The 15,453-nt window shown below is 41.8% G+C and overlaps 2 protein-coding genes across 2 annotated transcripts in view; both read right to left on the minus strand.

The window, feature by feature from the left end:
* The window catches only part of BATF3 (basic leucine zipper ATF-like transcription factor 3), a 4,622-nt gene extending 4,356 nt beyond the window's left edge, over nt 1-266 (minus strand). Inside the window, exon 1 of the mRNA XM_035901600.1 lies at nt 172-266. Within this exon, the coding sequence (XP_035757493.1) occupies nt 172-266 (95 nt within the window). The remainder of the gene's footprint in view (nt 1-171) is intronic.
* A 1,378-nt stretch (nt 267-1,644) lies between these two features.
* NSL1 (NSL1 component of MIS12 kinetochore complex) overlaps nt 1,645-15,453 on the minus strand; it is a 17,613-nt gene continuing 3,804 nt past the window's right edge. Inside the window, exons 5-8 of the mRNA XM_035901601.1 lie at nt 11,460-11,590; nt 8,875-8,929; nt 6,027-6,094; nt 1,645-5,406 (exon numbers count right to left, since the gene is read on the minus strand). Coding sequence (XP_035757494.1) covers nt 5,128-5,406; nt 6,027-6,094; nt 8,875-8,929; nt 11,460-11,590 — 533 coding nt within the window. The 3' untranslated portion in view covers nt 1,645-5,127. The remainder of the gene's footprint in view (nt 5,407-6,026; nt 6,095-8,874; nt 8,930-11,459; nt 11,591-15,453) is intronic.

Below are 15,453 nucleotides of genomic sequence, written 5' to 3' on the forward strand. Positions count from 1 at the left end.
CGGGGGAAAGCCCGCACCCGCGGGACACGGCGCTGCCGGGCAGGAGCTGCCTGAAAATTCCCCGGAGAAGGCTGGGCCCGGCGCCCCTCCGGGCGGCCCTATGCTCGTGCTTTCGCCTGCAGAAATAACCGCCCCGCAGTTTCTCGTCTCCCCAGATCTCCTCCGGCTCACCCCCAGCCGCTCCTGCCCGCCGCGCTTCTGCGACATCGGCTTTCACAGGCGGCGTGAGCTCCCGCGAAGTGACAGCCGGCCCAGCCGGGGTTCATGGGCGTGAGGACACGGCGTCGGGGCTGGGATAAAGCGATTTTCACTTTCGCTACTCGCCCTGTTCCTTTAAATAATAAGGAAATGCCACAGGCTTCTTGTAAAGGCGAAGCCAGACAGGGGCTGCTGAAAAGACAGTCACCACAGTCAAAAATCTGTCTGTTCGACTGTTCTGTCAAGAGTATTTATCAGGCTGAACGATGCTTCTTTTACCCCTCCAAACCCTTGCCTTACATTTTAATCGAACCGTTACCTTGGCCCTCCGCTCGGAAGGGAAGGTGTTTGCACCAACGGGTGCTTCAACAACAGCCTTGCTCTGGCGTAAGATGCGTTCGCGTATGGCACCTAACGTGCGCTCCCGGCTGCGCTCCACTCATGGGTGCAAATGCATGGCCACGTGGGGAGGGTTAAGTGCCCCCAAACTGCAGGGCGGTCAGTCATAAAGCGCCAGGTAAATACATCGGAGACTTCCCCATTTTTCTGGTTTCCCCCGAAGTTTGAGTCATCCAGCTTAGATGAAGGATGAGGTTACAAAGTTTGTAAACTGAGTAAATATAGACTATCCTTTCAGGAAAATCTGGCCGACGGTTCATGCTGAAGGTGAGAGAACCACCCTGCCCGGGAGTCCAAGAGTCAAACCAAAGCCTGTGCTCTGCCACAGGGCTCCTGGTTGGCTCCAGGACCATCAGCGTTACTGAAAAACCTGAGCAGGGCTTCCCCAGTGGGAAGTGCTCCTCCCCAGCTGTTCCACCTCAGAGCAGCTTGCTGCCTCCATCTCCCAGGCTACCCACACCTTTGCTTTTGTGCTTTCACGGAGCTCCTCTGACCCCAGAGGACCGAGCACCTGTGAGCCTTCTCCGCCCTAATGGCCATGGGGACCTGTAACTCAGACGGGCACCCTCGCCAAAGCGCCCTGACCTCACCTGTGTCCCCAGACTGTCCCGGGTCTCCCAAGCATCTCACAGGCTGTTCCCAGACCCCTAGTTTCTTTAAAAGCAGTCTTGCTTCTCCCTTCCTCTGTCATCCAACATGCTGGTGCCAGGATGCTCGCCAAGCGGGTGCTCACGGAGGTGGCAGGTGTGGGTTCAGTGCCGCTCTCCAGCTGAGGGGATCCAAAGCAACATCTGGAAGGCAGACAGGCGGTGAGTCATTAGAGGGTGAGTTGCTCTCATCCGCTTCTTCGAAACAGTCCCACCTTGCATTAGCTACATATCCTGCAGTTAAAGAAAAGGAGTAGAAATACGGGCACAAGCAGAGACTTAGTTGGGACAGTTGCTTAAAAAGAAGAGCGCTGGGCTCCTTGCTGCCTTTGTAGCTAAAGCACAGTTGAAATAAACAGGACCAGAAGCTGGTACTTTCATAAGATCAGGGAACAGGTATATTCTCTTGCAATAAAATCTGTGAACCGTGCGGACGAAATACCTCAACAGCCTTTCAGAGTGATCTGCGGGAGAAAAAAGAAGCCCCCTTCCACAGAGGGACTTTGAACTGACCCCACACAGAGCCCTCATGCTGTTCCAGGAGCAATGCTGCCCTTAATGGCAACTGCACAAGCAAGCATTGGGTCCTGAGCAGCTTACCAAGAATTTATTAGTACGGAATAAATATCTACTCCCTTGAGTAACTCCTGGCAGCTGTAGAGGAAGGTTTCCAGGATCCCACAAGTATGGGACGAGTCACAGGATGGTCCCCTTGAGCCTGAATACAGACTGCTCTTGTTCAAAGTGGCAAAGGAAATGGAAAGTCAAAATTTGCTTGTGGGAACTGATTTCTGCTTAGTATTAAAGCTATCTCTGGTACATCTGTAGAAATGCCTACACAGTAATTCCAGGTAACGCAGCAGTGAAGGCAGAGCGTTTCTATGCAGGAGAGAAAACAAGCCCAGAAAGCAGTCGAGTCAGCTGAGTTTACATTTTATAATGGCGCTTTATCAGTGATTTTTGTCAGCACTGAAGCAGCCTACACACATGCAGACTAGAGTCGCTGAACGCAGCGCAGGGTGGCTCTTCTAAAGAACAGCACGTATCCCAAACTGGGTTTCCGAGCACCAAGCACGCCCAAGCTTCCAAACAGACGTTGGTTGTCCACGTGAAGATTTCTGGAAGGGGAGCTTCCCTGCATGCCGCTTGCCATCCCCTGTAATCCCCTTTGTTCAGAAACTACACGCAGCAAAAGCGTGCATGGATGCTGCTCCAATCTGTGAGTTTTTCTTGGGTAGGGATGGCCTACCCAAGCAATGAGCACACCGCTGACAGTACACACTAACAAACAGCGAGGTGCTCCATCCCACCCCCAAAAGCCAAGAAATTCAAAGTCGGTTTGCAAATGTTCCCAAGCATCCATCACCATTGAGCTGTCTTACAAAATCCAAAGGCTATATAAAGAAAAACTACCAGACATTTCCTGACGCAATACCAATTCACCCCAAGTTAAAAATAAGAAGTTTGGACGTTGTGACATTTCAGTAGAAGCCCGATTAGACGCTTGTCTTGCACAACACTGCTGATTTCTATGAAAAGTTAACTGAAGGACAAAAGCCTACTGGAATGGGAAAAAAATGAAGTATTTCTTATATATCTGCCAGTGGGAAGAGCAGATCCGAGGCATGGCTAGTTGTAGGTATCACTTGCTGTAGGAATTTTAAATAACCATTTGAAAAACAGCTGAACATTCAAGCATTGAGTTTAGCTCATCACAGAACTTGCATTTCAAGGGAGGTCCCCTGACACCTTCCATTGCCGCTTGGCCAGAAGTAGCCGTCAAGAGATCTGTAAAGTCATAGTTTATATGCTGCACTTGGAATCTTGTTTGTTTTCTTCATCCTTCTTTACACTATTTACTTGGCCAGTGTTTCCAGATGCATTTGTTTTTTTTTTTCCACCCAACCGCGATTGAAGCAAGGGCCACGGAACAAGGCCCAACAAGGCCTAGCTCAGGGCATCTACTCCCTCTTCCTTCAAATACCGTGCAGACCAACTATCCTGCAATCTCTAACACGCACTGGAGGGTGAATTCGTTAATTTGCTTATTAAATCTTAATCCCGAGTGCTCCCCCTCCTTATTTCTTAAGGCATTTGTTCTACCTTGGCCATTTTTGATGGGACCTCTTCAAAGAGCTGTGCTGATTCCTAGCTTTTTTCTGTGCTTGCCTATCATTATTCGCAGAGAATAGCAGGCAACCTTCCTATTAACACAGAAAATGCTCCCATACCTTAATGGTAGCCATGCAAGATCTTGCAGGGCTCATCTTAGCCTAGGAACGCTCAGATTAAAAAGAGTATCTGTGGATCTTGGTGAAGAAAACCATGGTGGAGATTTTCAACGGAGCACGCGTACTCAAAGCCACTACAACACCAAGCTGCCGTGTGAAAAACGGTCCCAGTCTCACATTCCACAGCTCCAGTCCCCCTCAGATCCCGTCCTCTCTTACATTGGACGCTTTGTAGGCCTGAGATTAGTAACAGTTGTGAGTTCAAAGGCAGTAAATGGAACAACTTCAGTTACTTGAGCCAAAATTTAACACAGATGTCTTCTGAAGTACACTCACTGTTCAGTCACCATCTATTCCAGGATTAAACTGACATCATTATCTGAAACTTTGATCTTCCTTAATTGATTTAATTTACTTTGTATAAAAACACACATTTGTATATACAAGAGCGGGGGGAAACAAGTATTTACATATGATTAAATATACAAAGTCTCAGTACAGGTGCTCATCTTTACAAAATAAACTATGCTAAAATCTGTCACACATTTTCTTGAAAACTTTCAGCCTCTCGGACGTTAAGTCGGACCCATCTCCTTACCACAGTACATTTCATCAATACAGCTTCTACAAAAACCCTCCATTTACTGTGTCAGAAATACGTCAAGTATTAGATGTATTTGCTGCAAGCACATGCAATCATAAACCAGCAACAGTTATGAATGGGTAAGGCACAATGCTCAATTTAGCACTATCATGCAATCGTCTAGGTACTAATGTGTACAGAAAAAAAAAAAAGTAAGCTAGCTCAACTTAATACCATTTACGGGTAGCCTGCACTGATCTCCCAAGTTTAGTCAAACATCACAAATGCATACGTGACCCAAGTCAAGATCCTGTAATGTGTAGAAATATTGTCCAGGAAACCCCCAGACTGCATAATTGGATTACATGAAATGAAATATCAGATGGTGAGATGTGGATGGTGGAATCCTTGTTCAGAAGGGCATGCTGCAAGTAAATACATACAATTACTAAAAATCCAAGTTTAAACAAACGTGACTATAAATAAGCCCCGCTGACCTAAATTCAGGAAAGGCAGAATAGCAGGGACCAATGTAACATTTGCACGTGCATTTTCTAAAAACTGTAACATCATATCAAATCTGGTGTTTCAATATGCTCCAGTGTGTATTTCTTTTTTTATTAAAAAAAGAAAATAAGCCACCCAATTCAGTAATAAATGAAGGTGCATTAGGAGAGTTAGACATTCTCCAACCTCTTTAGAAACATGCCTAATGTAAATGAACACTTAGTGGTTTACTAAAAGACTGCCCACATACGTAAAGCATGTGTACAAACTCTGAGAAGCATGAGGACTCAAGCTAAATGCTGTAACAAAAGAGCAAAAAAAGAGAGTTAATCAGCAAATATACTTGCTGGATATCGGATGCTACTGGTATGCGTAGGCTTTCATATACCATCAGCGTGACAGTAAAAATAGAAATATTTAAAAGCATCAGAGACTAAATAATTAAGGAGGCTCCCATATATAGATTGAATTAGAGGGGAGACGAAGTTTTAAGAAAAAAAGACTGAGCACACTGAACAAGACTACAACTGAGATTCCAATATGAAAATTCTAAACAAGAAATTCACGTGCTGAGAGCAATCTTCCTCCGTCGAAGTGGGTAGCGTCTTCTTTCTGGTGAATCTGCAGCTTTTTTTCTTTTTAGCAAAATACAAGAATTTTTACTGGTATCGGCATCTGTTGGTGTGACTTCTCCTGGTGATATGAAATTTTGGACATTATTTTCCTCCTTTGCCTTGCAACCAGCAAAGACTTCTTGCCGCAGCTTGCAGAGTTCCAAGGTTGGTTGCCAAGTTAACGCTTGGGAAAAACCTTCCGCTCTTTCTATTAGCACTGGGAGAGACTGCAAAAACAAACCCAAGTATCTCAAGTTACATGGGAAAAGTAATGGTTACAATGAATGAAATATGTTAATTAGATTCTGACAGGCACAAAAGCTTCAGTGTCTACAGAGATGATCCTTAGGATGGCAGGTGAAGGTTGGGAACTCAGAGCTACCAGCCTAACAGTGCCAAGGATCTGCACTCAGAAGCCACGCAAAGAGTATGCCAAATTTAAATATCCCTTCATTACATCTCTAAGTTGAGTAAGAATCACAGGAAGACCACAGTCCACGTCTAGGCTGGTACTGAAGTAATAAATGTCACGTGCCATATGAAGTTGTACAGGTCTTCAAAAGATGCTGCAGGTTCCAAAATCTGTGTAGAAGTATTTCCTATAGCCACAAGGTAATCCTCCTTACTACCACGTGAGGGAGAACGCTTTACAGATACAACTTCAGCAGTCCAAACCTAAAGATGTCCAAACCTAAAGACGTACTTGCTTCAAAAGTACACACGCAGGCTTTTTACGTACAGAACTATAACCAAGATGAGTTAGAACTCCTGTTTCATGACATATTACCAGATGACAAAAACCAACCAAACAAACAAAAAATTCTCTTGGAGCACACAGAGATCTCACCTTCATTGCTCCACTGATCTGTTCGGATGCCTTCTCCATCACCTGCTTCAGATCTGCAATGTAAGCATCTACAGAAAAACATAAAGCCCAAATAAACTTCTGAAACTTAACTCCCTCCCCCAAATACTTGCTATTGACTTCTCAGAAATCAGACAGAAAAGCAGTAGAGTCCTGTATAAAACTTAAACCTATAAACTTCATTATAGCATTGAGGACGACAGCTTGTGTGTTTTCTCTTACTATTACTACCCTTTATCACTCAAAAGGTATAGTGTCTAGCAGTCTCAGCCATAGCAAGGCACAAAGTTCTTCACTAGAAAACCTACAGCTTACGCAAAACATGAGACACAAAGACAGTATTTGCTGTAAAGGAAGAGAAGAGTTATAAAGGAAAAACAAACAAACAAACAGATCTGTTTTCAAACCTTTCAAGCTCATATTACATTTGATAAAAATGCATGACAGAAGGAGAATAAACACAACTGTAGAGAAAATGAGATGAAGGAAACCCATTTTAAGGAGAGGAAAAAAAGTAATCTTAGAGCTCCAACAAGTCAGCTTTTACAATAAAAGCTACATTTTTCTCCTGGCTTAACTTACCAAGCATTAACACCAAGAATAAAAAAGAACCAAGCGTACACAACATAAACTGCATTAATTCTGCTGGGTTAATAAGAAAAGAAAGAAAAAGCTTTCAGGAACACTGAAGCAGGCAGCAGGTGCAGAATACTGGGGGAAAATGGCACGTATTTGATTGCAGTAGCAATATGATAAGATCATCAACACAATACACCTTTTTGGGGATTGATTTACAAGCAACAGTAATTCCTTACTCAAGAGTTAAGCTCTTTAAGTTATTATAAAACTGTTTTGCATGTTCTCCGCCATTATTCTGCCTGCAATGCTATGCCATGAACAAAAACTTGTCAGCAGATAAGCAAGCATGCTCCCGGGAAGCAAGCAGCCTCACCTCCACTACTATTTTTTTTCTGTAGGGTTTCCGCAGTGCCTGCAGTAGGCTACAATGTTAGATGGTGCATACCCCCTAAACCCTTCAGGGGTTAAACACAGCATTCTGCTTTGAAGCCAACCTCATTAGTGCTACTGAAGATAATTTAAATCAGTCACTACCATACAGGGTGACAGTGATCCCCTGCTGAAATGTAGTAAGCAGCAAGAGATGGTGTTTTGTTAAATTGTCAGTCTGCATGCCCAGTGCGCTGATCAGACATGGTTTAGGAACACATAATCCATGTATGAACATGGATGCTAAAATGCACCATCATGCAGAATCTGGAAGGTAAACCAGTCCAGCAGCAGCCTCTTTAAACACACCACAGAAGCCTATGAATTGACATGCTCTGGAAGAAGGCTATGTCCCTAATGAAGCATTCTTACAGTAGACTATTGGGATTGGAAGACTGGTGACCCTACGAAATGGCAAGGAAGGAGTTAAGTAAAAGTAAAAATAATTACTTGGATTATTCCAGTTATACAGAAAGACTGACACACAGTTAAATGAAATTTGCCTGCAGGAGTTCAGCTTGACATGGACAGCTTTATATTCCTCAGTGTTCAAGGCTTTCCAAAACATAGGGAAATGAAAAAAGGAAATGAAAGGTGTTGAGTAATCTAAACATTTTTTGTTTCTGGCCACTGTACTTGCTAAACCGGGATACATAAACTTCCTAAAGACTACACAATACTAAATTCAGCACAAACCCTATGCTATCTTGGCTAGGACTTTGCTGCTACCAAACCTAAAAAGGCAATACCATAGTGCAAGCTGTTACTAACTTCCAAGAAGTAGTTAATTCACATCAGAAAAACATAGATCTGGATACTAGAAACCAAAAGAAACCCAGATACAAAGCGACACTATTGCTCCTGTTAGCTGTTTTCCTGCACAGGCTGGCATTTCTGGAAGCAAGGTCTCCTGTTTACAAGGAGGAAATGATGCCTGGAGTGAAGTCAGATCAGCAGGGTGAGAACTGGAAGATTAAGCTCAGCTTCTCAAACTTTACAGCCACTGCTTGTTATATCACGTGCAGTAATCCACAGTAATCCATAGCGAGGGTTCTGTAACCACAGTTTTCAACTTAGAACAGCATCGGTAAATTCTGTCATTTTTCAATACTTAAGAACAGGCAAGACAAAACTTTCCATTTCTTAAGGCCAGCCACAAAAAAGCACATCCCAATCACTACTGCAAAATACACCACCTTGTTCCAAGGAGTTTGCATAAGGAATCTTTCAAAAGCATGTAGCAAACTCAGGATGTTGTTTGCAGTTTTGTTTCTTCATCAACCCTTACAAATGACACAGGCAGGATGAAATTTGATGCCAACTTTGCAAGTCAGGACAGTCAACTCTGCCTTCACTGAGTACTACAGGACTGCTTTCAATTCCCTGAAGAAACTGACTGATTAGGAAGAGGGACTGAAGCATTTCTAGTATTCATGTAAAAGGAACACAAGAACGGTCAAAGTATAATGTCAGCGACCCGTCTAGTTCCCCATCTGGCCTCCACCAGCGGTGAAGGAAAGAAGTAAGAAAACCTATTGAGGGTAGCTCTGTGAGAATTTCTACCCAAAACCCGCACAGCGGCCAGCTTTTGCCTTTAAGTACAGTGCCTAACAGCAGGCAGCACTTAGAAGAAGAGAAATGGGTACAACAAACTGATGCAGCAATACATTCAGTTATGACAAACTTCTAGCTATTTTAGTTAATTATTTAAACAGTCAATAATTTTAAACAAGTTTAAAGAAAGCTTCTTCAACATTTACAGCTAGCCAGTAAAGTAGGCAGCGTTTGCTCAGTACAGTTGCCCTCACCGCGAAATCTTTACCTTGAGAAGGCTGTGATCTTATCTCTTCTGGTGTTACAAAAGGCTGGTAGAGCTTCTGCATATTCAAAAAACAGAAAAATTCTGAAATACTCTCTTGGTTTAATAGGTATCTAATATACACATAGCAGTCAGAGCAATGGAGAGAGGCTAATACAAGGAGATGGTGGTGGAATTACTTAGATAAAGAATGTATTAAAGCTATAGTTTATAGATACTCAGTTACTGGAAATAGCATTCTGGTTAGAACAGTTAAGTTCACTGTAAACATGTCCCCAAAACCTGCTTTAGTTTGCAGAATTCTAATTATTAAAGCACGAGAACTAAGCTGAAACCCAGACATTTTGGAAGAAGCATTGCCACCTGCTGCACAACTGAGGAAAAAAGAGCTGCTTTGGCTTCTAAGGAGCCATTCACAAAAACAGTACACTTTCACAGAGGAGCAAACTTGAACAAATTGTACATTAAGACAAAAAGCTAAGAAAAAGAAAACTATTTAAATGACTACATTCTAGCCTTGAAGTTACTTATGCATGAATAAGAACACTCTCCTTCACAGACCAGGCTCTCTGGCTCTTTGGTCCTCTGTGAGTCTTCTGAGTTGCCATTAGTTAATTGTGACATGAAGTTAGCTAATAATAAATAATGAGTACAACTAATATTTAATTATATTAACAGTGGAATTAGAAGTAACTACCAGGAAAGAAGGAAACAAAGCAAAGACATGGGAACGTAAGTTACATCATCTGCAAGTTCATGTTTTTCTCCACTTCAGGAGCTGTCCCTCAACCTTCTTCAGCCAAAAACAAGTAGGAGGAAAGTTAATTATTCCTCCCTGTAGTTTTACCAGAGCAAATTTTTCACAGTTCACACATCTTCTTAACCAGTTTACAGTAACAGCTCCAGGCAGAAGAACTAACGTGGCTTGCATTATCCTCACACATAACAAAACTTATTGACTGAAAACCTACAGGATGATCTCTGGCTTTGGCAATTACAGGGAGATCACCACACTAAATGAGTGGTTCTCTCCAGATAAACTGCAGTTAATTACTGTGTCTTCTGCTCTTTATGCCTCAGAAAACACGCATCACAGGAGTGGCTAGGATCAAAAAAGAACATAAAAATTCCTCAATCAAAAGCAGAGAAACCACTAGTACCTTCGCAGAAGTAGCTGAGAGAGAAAAAAAAGCCACTTCGTTTACAGAGATAAATGAAAAACTTGCTATATTTTGCAGAAACTTCTAATTAAAATAGTCATCTAGTTGTGGTGGTGTAAATTTGAAGAGGTCAACAACAACAACAAAAAAGGTAGCGTGAGAGGCATTGTAAATAACTAATCCACTCTGGGACTCCGGTAAAACATAGTCTTCCTTTTGCAGAAAGATTAAAAGGTCTTGTTAAAGCTTGGTGTTATGCAATAGGGTTATTTTATTTTTTTGTTTGTTTGTTTTACATACTTATTGACAAAACAGAGATCACAGAAGGCAGTATGTTAGCAAATATCTGAGATTTAAGGCAAAGATATACCATGCACTTTTACTTACTGTAAATCATCTATGCCTGACTGAGTTATTTACTTTTGTCAATTTTAGTCCTCAGAAATGCAGTGCAGGCTCTTAAACAAATTTCTAAGAAAAAAAATCCCTGTCTTCTTTAGTATAGAATCATAGAATAGCTGAAGTTGAAAAGGGGCTCTGAAGATGGTCTAGTCCAACTCCCTGCTAAAAGCAGGGCCAACTAGAGCAGGTACCTCAGGACCTCATCCAGTCAGGTTTTGACTATCTCCAAGGATGGAGACTCCACAGTCTCGCTGGGCAACCTGTGCCAGTGTTTTGACTACCCTCACAGTCTTTTTTAATTTTTATTTGTAAATGGTTAAATGGAATTTCCTGCATTTCCATTTGTGCCCATTGCCTCTTATCCTTCCCCCCCCCCCCCCCCAAAAAGGCAGGCCCTAACGTGCAGGAAAGAAATTTAGCAACCAAGGACATGACTGGGTTGTTTAATGCCAGTAATTACTTTATACTCAGTGTCAAAAATCAGAGAAATTACTGCACCTATTCATTAATCCACATGACTTTTTTTTTTTTCTTCCTTTCTTTACTGAAAGTACTTACTCTGTGTAGTCATTAGCTCAGCAAAAAGTGCTTAGGAAAACATAGACATCTTTTAAAAAGACATCTTTTTAGAAGTCATATACTGTACATGAATGTATCTGTATGTATCATAACATTTAGTATTTCAACCAGCCTTCAGCCAAGGATTTCAGAAACATGGATTTGACAAGACAAGTAGGTGTATACTGGCTTGTAAATCCCGAGTCATCACGTCGAAGCAATCTGCTTAGGTAACTTGCTGAACTGTGCCACAGGCCCAATTCACTCACAGTCACACCACTTTGTAGGAACCCTCATTTTACTGAAGAACAAATTAATACAAAGAAACAATTTCATTATATGACAAAGAATCAAAAGCAGCTATGGGAAGGAGCTTAAAGGTCAGCATTTGATGATTTATTTCTTCAAGTTACATGTGGTCAGCAGCTACTATATGCAAAGGTTTTCCGAAAACCTTAGGTTACTCACCAACATCTCTTGCTCCGCTTTCATGGTTTGGATAGCATGCATCAGTATCTTTTTAGGCCACTGCTTACGCTTTGTTGTTGTCTCTACTATTAGTTCATCAAATTGATCTTCAAGAATTTTGATGCTGGAACCTAAAAATTAAAACACACGAAGTTATTGTACGAATTCTCCTACAATTTTTTTTTTTTTAATTTGAGACAAAGTTATATGCAAAAAGAAAGCTTTAGATCTGAAATAAGAAATCATGCATGATTATCAATGAAGATAAAGATATCTGTCTTGGATCTCTTTGTAAGGTGATACAGAAATTAGAGCACAACCTGATGTTGACTAGTTACTTTTGAATTAAGGGAGCCAGTGAGAATAGGGCAGGCAGGGAATGATTTGAGGAAAAACCCAAAAACTTATTTTTCTCTATACTTTCTGAATCTATAAAGAAAATCTCACAAAGAAATGGTTACCTTTTGAGATAATTTGTTTTTCAACTGAAGCAAAGCAAGATGCAGCAAGAAAAACTGTTTTTCTGTGTAATTTACAAGCATTAAACATCATCTCTCCAAACAGTAATTTAAAGCCTAACTCTTCTTATATCCTACAGAGCACAGATGTGCAGTTTAATTTTAAAATCCATCTATGAGTTTTTGACAATATACAATGCCACCTTAACGAAACACGGTTCCCGGAAATACTCTGCATCCTGAGGACATCTGTAATTACCAGTCATATGGAGTTTGCAAAAAACCCAAAACACGCCTGCTTTCAACACCTGAGGCCCAAGAGACTGTATCTGGTAGGAGCTAACTTTCATAGCTTGCTTCTCCAATTGTAAGTTTAGACTAAATACCTAGAACATATGTTCCTAACTGAAGCATTTTGACTATTGCTACGCTACTACAGGTACTCAGCTTCTTCAAGATTGCAATTAAACTTAACAATTTTAAAAGCTTAAGATAGTATTTCAAAACTGGTTTCAAAATCTAGTAAATGCCTGCACTATTCTGACATCACATGCCATCATTACAAACTATAAAAATTATAGTTACAGAACAATTAACCACTCCACAGAATTAACCACTCAATCATATCCTAACTGGAAGGTAGTGCATATTTCTGTATTGTTCCATCTGCACACTCCTGTAATTTTTCTCCCCGGTGGAGATTTGAAACACTGACAACAGTCTTGCTTTTTTATTTTTTTTCATTTGATTTTGTAAACTCCTTAGCATTTAAATTCACTGTCCCCACTAACGTCTTGAACACAACTTGAGAGCCATGCAATGTTTTCAATCTAGTGGTAAAGAATGGATTTTGAGCACCCTCTCTTGGTCAATCTGTGCAGAATCAGGTGATTGCAAACCTCAGAAAGGCAAAATCAGGGTTTTAAGAGTTTGTGGGTTTGTTTTGTTTGTTTGTTTTAGGATCACCATGAAATCATTTAAGTATAGAGAGGAAAGACTTGAGCCACTCATCAAGGTAAACACTGAAGGCACAAAATGCCAGATCACTTGGTGATCCAAACTGGATCAGAGATAGGCAAATGAGTAAATTTATGTCAAATTAAAAAGCACAATACAGTCCTTACACCTGCTTTACGCCAGTTGTAGGAAGATGACAGTACCTCAGCTGGCATAAAGTTACAGACTTGTGCAGACAAAGGCTAACTTACTGAAAATAACATCCAACTGGACAAAGTTTTCCTGTTAAGAAAATCCTCTTCTGAATTTTTTAACAAACTGGCATTAGTTAAGTGAGCCAGAATCAGTTCAGCATTTTGCATTGTGAGACCAGTGAATTTTTGACTTTGTAGTTTTATCATTCTAGAAATACAACTGCAGAAGCTTCCTGACCAAAAAAGAGTTCAAGGAGCTCTTTCTCCATAGCCAGTTCAATAGATCTGTATTTTCATCTTCGTGCAAGTGTAAAAAGCATCGAGTTACAGGCAAAGAACATCTAACGCTAACACAGACAAGCAAATGAATCGCACTGAAATTTTCTTTGGACACCAGACTACCAAGAATCTCTACTACTATTATTCAGAAAACAGTAATTATAAAAATATTGTCTATTACATATTTTACTGTATAGCAATAATTATAAACATTTACCTAACTTGTATATTAAATAGTAGCAACAGACATACTACTAGGGTCTCTTGATAGGAAGGTATCTTGGCCAATGTCCCTAGCATAAAATCACTCAGGCTGGAAGGGCCCTCAGGAGGTCTCTCCTGACCCAAGCCTCCTGCTCGCAGCAGGGTCAACACCCAGTTCAAACCAGGTTACTCAGGACTTTATCCAGTTGGTTCTTGGAAGTCTCCAGGCCTGGAGACTACACAAGCCCTCTGGGCAACTTTTTCCAATGCTCAATTATCCTAATAGTGAATTATTACTTCCTTCCATCAAGTCAGAACCTCCCTTTTCAATTTATGATCCTTGCCTCTGTGCGCCTCAATAAATAGCCTGGCTCCATAGTCTCAGTAACTTCCTTGTAGGTACTGAAGTCTGGCTTCTCTCCTCTGGACTAAACAAGCCCAGTTCCTTCAGTCTCAACTCATAGGGCAAGTGCTCCAGTCCCCTGGCTGTCTTGGCAGCCTCTGATGAAGTCACTCCACTTTATCAACAATTTGCCTCTACTGGGAAATCCGAAAATGAGTGCCCTACTCCAGATCGGCTCTAGCAAGTGCAGAGCAAAGGCAAATAATCACTTCTTTAGATCTACTGACTACACTCCTGCTAACACAATATATTAGGCTGTCTCAGGGTTAGCCCATCAGGAACCCCAGGTCCTTTTTATCCTGTAGCCCTGCAGGAGATCACCCTCTCCCAGAGTTAGGGCTTTGCTTTTTGTCCGTGTTGAATTTCATGTCATAAAGACATTAAACAGAATGGGTCCCAGAACAGACCCCTGAGGAACTCTGTAATCAGCCCTGAGGTGAAAGTACAAACCATTAAACGCTGCCTTCTGAGCCAGGATTCTCGCCTACCTAGACCATAACATCCTAGCTTGGATGTTCTGCGAGACTGTGTCGTTGAGTACTGGAGCAAGTCCAATGGAAGAATACCAAGAGGGCTGGCATCCAGAGTACATTATGTATGAGAACCAGCTGAGGGAGCTGGGTTTGTTCAGCCTGGAGAGGAAAAGGCTAGGGGATAATTTAACTGCTACCCTCAGCTATCTAAAGGGTGGTTCTAGAGAGGAGAGAGGCAGGCTCTTCTCAGAGGTGTGCAGCAGGATGAGAGGCAACAGATACGTTTCAGCAAAGGAAATTCCAACAGGCCACAGGAAAGAGAATTTTCACCATTGTGGCAGTCAAACACAGAAACCGACTGCCCAGAGAGGGCAGGATGCCTCCGGACTTGGATCCTGTGGCTGTGTTCTAGCTTTAAAATTACATCACCTTAGCCTATTCCATTAAATGTTTTATACTCCCTTTATTCTGATAAGAGAAGCTGATGACATAAAACATGCTCTTTCCCAACCTCCCAAACAAAAAACCCTGTTTTGAAATACCGACTTTCTAAAAGCTTGCTGTAGATTTTCCAGCAAGACAGCTGCCATTAAACTTAGTTAAACCTTTATTTTTCCCATGTTAATATCAGATACTTTGGGAGTCTCTAAGCTAGTTTTCTTCAGCAGTCAAGAGCAGATCCATTAAATTAGGCAGGCACCACACTAGTGATAGCTGGAACTTGTAGCTAAAGATCTACAAGGATCTTACGACCTGACTGCCATTACGGAAACTTGGTGGGATGAATCCCACAACTGGAATGTAGCTACTGATGGCTACAGGCTGTTCAGAAGGGACAGGCGAGGAAGGAGGGGCGGAGGTGTTGCCCTTTACATCAAGAAATCATTACAGTGTGAAGAGCTGACCCTGAAGAATAGCCACAAGCAGGTCGAAAGCTTATGGGTAAGAATCAGAGAGAGAGGCAACAAAGGGAACCTGGTGGTTGGTGTCTACTACAGGCCGCCAGATCAACAGGAGCCGACTGAC

Source organism: Egretta garzetta, unplaced genomic scaffold (assembly GCF_000687185.1).
Source record: "Egretta garzetta isolate BGI_Z169 unplaced genomic scaffold, ASM68718v1 scaffold319, whole genome shotgun sequence".
Lineage (NCBI taxonomy): Eukaryota > Metazoa > Chordata > Aves > Pelecaniformes > Ardeidae > Egretta > Egretta garzetta.